The sequence below is a fragment of the Schistocerca serialis genome, chromosome 7 (genome assembly GCF_023864345.2).
Source record: "Schistocerca serialis cubense isolate TAMUIC-IGC-003099 chromosome 7, iqSchSeri2.2, whole genome shotgun sequence".
Classification (NCBI taxonomy): Eukaryota; Metazoa; Arthropoda; class Insecta; order Orthoptera; family Acrididae; genus Schistocerca; species Schistocerca serialis.
In genome coordinates this window covers 619,946,770-619,951,960 of record NC_064644.1, presented here as the reverse complement: position 1 = coordinate 619,951,960, position 5,191 = coordinate 619,946,770, and the positions used below count along the sequence as shown (strand labels likewise).

Genomic DNA, 5,191 nt, shown 5'->3' with positions numbered 1-5,191 from the left:
TTGATGGACCAGTTGGAGCAATATATGGTTGTTCCATCAATGGCTGGTCCAATGAGTCATTATTTTTCGAATGGACCTAACATTTTCAGAACAATGTAAAATCAACTATTGATGACCCTGTGCTGCTGATTTTAGATAATCACAGCAGCCACATTTCACTTGACATTTTTGAATTTTGTAAAAAACATTCTATTGCCGTGGTAATCATACCTCCACACACTTCTCACAAGCTTCAACCACTAGATGTTACATTCTTTCCCTCTTTGTAATCAGCCTTCAGTTGTGAATGTGACATGTATACAAAGCCACAGGTGTATCAAAAAATTACACCATATGAGTTAGCAGAACTTTTTCATAATTCATATATTAAGGTCGCTACCGTGGACAAAGGGCAGTCAGGGTTTAAGGCATGTGGTATTTGCCCTTTCAATCCAAACAAATTTCAGCATGACGACTTACAACAATGTGAGATCTTCAGAGATGTTGTCCTTGAAGATGAAGAGGTTCCGAATGCAACAAATGGAAATGAAGTGGTTGCATCTTCAAACGAGCTACATATCTCTAAAAGGAGTCAAGAACAGATTCCTGGATCTTCAGCAGAAAATGTTCCACTTCTAGTAGGCCTAGAAGAGGTCGCAACCACATCAACTAAAAGTGCATGTGTCAAGCACGTTAGTGTATTTGACACATCTCCTGTTCCAAAACAAAAACAAGTTCTTCCTAAGACGAAACAAGCCAAGGGAAAGCCTAAGGAAAAGTGAGTGATCCTTACAGCAACTCCAGAGAAAAATAAACTGCTAAAGGAGTTATAAATAAAAATAACAAAAAGAAGGCATGAAAAAGATAGCTGAAGGAAACAAGAAAAGAAATCTTAAGGATAAAGCTGATAAGTGGAGAAACCTGCAACTTAAAAAAGTCTCAAAGAAGAAACAGACCTTATATAAGAAGAAACACCACAAAGAAAATGAAAGTAGCAGTGAGGATGACCTAAATCTGGACTTGCAGAACATTTGTGATGATGATGAAATGGATGATATTGATCCATTGGCGATTTCAGATGTCTGTTTAGTTTGTGGAGAGTTTGTGAAAGATGGAGAACTATGGTACCGATGTATTTCTTGTAGCAGATGGAGTCATGAAGAATGTAGTGGTTGGAACACTCCAAAAGGTTACAAGTGCGATCTTTGCTGTATGAGGAAATGATCTCTTTTTCACATCAATAAAAATGTAAAAAACAAAAATTATAAGAGATGTTTGTAGAATTACATTATTTCATTCTTAAATAGCAATTATTGTACATTTTTATGGTTTGTTTGTTTTACGTGTTATTACCCAGTGCTTTGCGTGTCATTACCCTCAGGGGTGGGGAATACCACAAATTTGCACTTTTCTTTATTTTAATGTTCAAAATTAAGGTACTGTTTATAACTATTACAGACGATTGGAATATGTGGAGAAATGTCCATTGTATGGTATGTACTTATTTTCGTAGGTTTTAATGACGTAATGAATGGTTCACATCGATTTTTCCTTAGGTGCGTATATTTCCCCCACTCTCCCCTACTGTATCACATTGCTCTTTAGTTGCATGTATACCATTATTGAGACACAGTGCAGTTGCAACTGTGTAGAAGTGCAGAATCCAGAATGAGAGGATTATTTTAATATGAGTAGTGGCAGACTTGGCATTCAGAATAAATATTACTATGCTACCAGAGTCCTAAAAAACTCACTGTCCCTGGAACTGGTCAGCTTTTAGTTTTGTTATTCCACATAATGATTGACCAACTTTGAAAATTTAAAATGCCCTCATAATCTGAAACTGCACATTAGGAAATGTATTATGTTATAGGTTTAAAACAGAAAGAAAAAGTTTAGGTAAGGTTTGCTGTTATACTTGAGGTCATATATTTAACACACTAATTCACTGTGAAGTAATCAAAATCATTTTAAAGTAATTGGACTATTAAAGCTGCTTCACACAAGGGAGTTTGATTGTTTAATGGATCTGTAGTTTACTGGTACATTTGTACCTTGTCATCCATTTGCTACAACATTTCCAAAAGGAAATTAGACATGTATGGAAATTCCACTGCATTAACCTGTTTGTATTCAAGATATCTACATGATAACCATGCAAGCATGTTATAAATTTCCAACAAACTGTTGTCATGACATGTCCATAAAGTTGTTTGTTCATGACAACAATATTTGTCAATATAATAGAAATAGTAACATTAGGTAAGCGTTAATCAAGTCAACATTTGACCATTCATAGGTATTTATTTTTTAATTATTGTACAACAAGTTTCAGAGTTACATCTCCATTTTCCCCGACTGTATGAATGTAACGGGCATTACATTTGTTTCAATTTTTCACCTTATATCTAATGACACAATTGTATAGTTAACTTCCTTAAATTTAACATCAGGTGGGATAATGGCAGAAGCAAAAGAGATGGAGAATTATGTCTACTAACATTACATACATCATACAACAGAACTTCCTGTCTTCTGCATTGTTGAAATAGTTCCACATTTACACTTACATGCTGAATCTATTTGAAATGTTTATGACTATACTACATACTAATAATGCATATTTAACCAATATTACAGTGAAGAGATGTAGATAATAATCGATTTACAATTATTTCCATTCACATAATTGAAGAAATAAAATATGACATTAAAAGATTATTTGAAGAACTATACACTAACCATTTTAGTTTATGTACTAACACACTGAGCATAAATTTTACATGCAAATTTAAATACAGAGTGCTGTTTGCCATTTGCTGCTTCTATTGGTATATGAGTGACAGAGAAGGCCACGGGAGGGGGGGAGGGGGGGGGGGGTTGGAGAGGGGGAAGAGTGTGTCTCACTGACATAAGAGCTGCTGACCAAATAAACTGTCACTGTCGAAACCACTTCCTGTTGAGGTGCTGGGCTGCTGCCTTCATCTTGACTATATTTCTTTTCAGCTGGCAGCTTTCTGATGAGGTGTAAGTAGTAGTCCACTGCTACTTAATACAACTATCAGCTGAAAACTCATCAGAATACCATGATCTGCCACATCTAATATGGCCAAATGTGTCAGAAAATATACTGCTTGTAGTTTGGGACTAACTGCCATTTACAACCTCAGCATCTATAATGCTGATGGCCGTGAGGGAAGGTGAGACATGTATAGTACCGGTGAAGCATGTTGCTGGGCAGGTAGTCCTCCTGAAGTGCCAATTCTACTATTGTTATAGAAGGCTGTTACCCTACACACAGTTGATGTCCTTTCCCCCAAGTGAAGGACTGTAGGTCCACATCTGGCTGGAACTCTTCATATGATGGTAGTAATGGAGAATGATCGTAAGCAACAAATGGTCACTGTCTTCACAGTAGTAGTCACGAACAGTAGAAACAGTGCACACATCTGTGAGCTCCAGGACAGAGACCTTCAGACATCGTATTACTTGAGAGGCTGTGCACTGAAGAGAGACTGCCTCAGGAAGAAGTAACTTCCAGCAGTGTTCCATCACAGCATAGTGTCATCATTTTCACTATGGTCTCCTCTTCAGATCTGGCAGCCACATTTATGTTCTTGATTAGTCATCTCCTTCTGCTGCACACTGTCATTGGTATTTTAGAACAGGAGCCTGCTCCGTCTCATCTGTATTTATTCAGTAAGCATCGAGGTCTCCTCAGTGATATACACCAGTCCAGTATTGTCCATGTAGTAGTGGCAGCAATCTGATTACATGTTTCCGAAACACCTCATTATGCCTTTCAGTGGAATCACATCCAAACCCAGCAACCCTTCTACAAAGGGTGCTTCCTTATTCAGTAGGCTCATTTTTCCATTCCACTTACTTCATGCAGAGAAACATCTCCAACTGTGGTCACATTTAGTTACAAAACCACAGCTTAATCAGGGTGATATCATAGGAACACTGATCTCTACACACCCACAATAACCCATTCTGACCTCACTGCCTCTTACTTCGCATTCATATATGAGGATAATTATTTTCAGGGGTGTGAGGACCTCTACATGTATATGTTACAAGCCTTAAACTCATAACCTGCAGCTTGGAGGACCAGACTTTGTATTATGTGATTGCTCTATAAGGTATGCTGGCTTCACCACACCTGAGCATGCCCTTCTCCCTCATCCAATGATTGATTGGAGAAATAAAATGAAAGACACCATCTGGACTCACAACCTAATCTCATTGGCATCAAAAAATCAAGAGTTGGCCAAGAGAGGCTGACAGGAAAGGTGATAGTAGTCTGATAAGTAAGTGGAAGCAATGTCAGAATTACGTAACAGCTTATTACCTGTCAGTCATGTGGTGGCATTTTCAAAGACTGACAGAGAGTGCCTGATGAAAAAGGAGTACTGTTGTGTTAAGCACAATGTATTTCCATGGACTGTGAAATTTTGTACGTGATGGTTGTAGTCTAACTGCAATTTTATATCGGTGCACAGAAAAGGAATCAATTTGTTACTTACACAGTAACTGCACTGTTACTGAATAAATATAAGTTTTAGAACAAAACATTTACAGAAACTTCTTACAGGTTATCTTTTATTATCCATGGGAAGTTGTGTGCATCTACACAATAAAACCTACACACAGGCTACAACATAGCTTCATCCCATCATTATATAAAAAGTAAGTTATTTCTAACAAGAAAATTGTGGGACAATAATTTTTGTATCTACCATTTTACAAAGAATGCCCAATACAGATACATTTTTACAACAGTCTTCATTACAGCGCTTGAAAAAGTAACACTAACTTTAGAATTTCACTAAGATTTATGTAAAATATTTGTTTCCTTTCAAGGAGGGCAAATTCCAATGACTTTAACAGTATAAATGTCAGTGACAACAAACCTATGCATTAAAAATATCAAAGAGTTACTCTTTCAATCACAGTGAGTACTCCAAGCGCACCACAAATTCCGTTTTCACAAAGTACTTTGTACTAACGTTCACATGAATTTCCCAGTGTTATTGAAGAGTAAATAAATATGAAAAATTACCTAATTTTATGCAAACTGTTCAGCACACTGTCAGTCTGCAACAGTATTAACATACAAAAATTCATCCAAAGAAATTTGTGTGTCAAATGAAGATTTTACCTGCAAACAGTGACTTCCTCAGTCAGGAGAGGGTGATATGTCAGGAAA

General features: G+C 36.9%; 1 protein-coding gene across 1 annotated transcript; it reads left to right on the top strand.

Annotated features, from left to right (window-relative positions):
* Positions 1 to 834: 834 nt before the first annotated feature.
* LOC126413302 (uncharacterized) lies at positions 835 to 1,203 on the top strand. Its single transcript, XM_050083201.1, has one exon. The coding sequence runs from the start codon at positions 835 to 837 to the stop codon at positions 1,201 to 1,203; it is 369 nt and encodes a 122-aa protein (XP_049939158.1).
* Positions 1,204 to 5,191: the final 3,988 nt, after the last annotated feature.

What these genes read in the sequence shown, in the direction of transcription:
- LOC126413302 (XM_050083201.1), top strand. Translation starts at nt 835, where the DNA reads ATGAAAAAGATAGCTGAAGGAAACAAGAAAAGAAATCTTAAGGATAAA.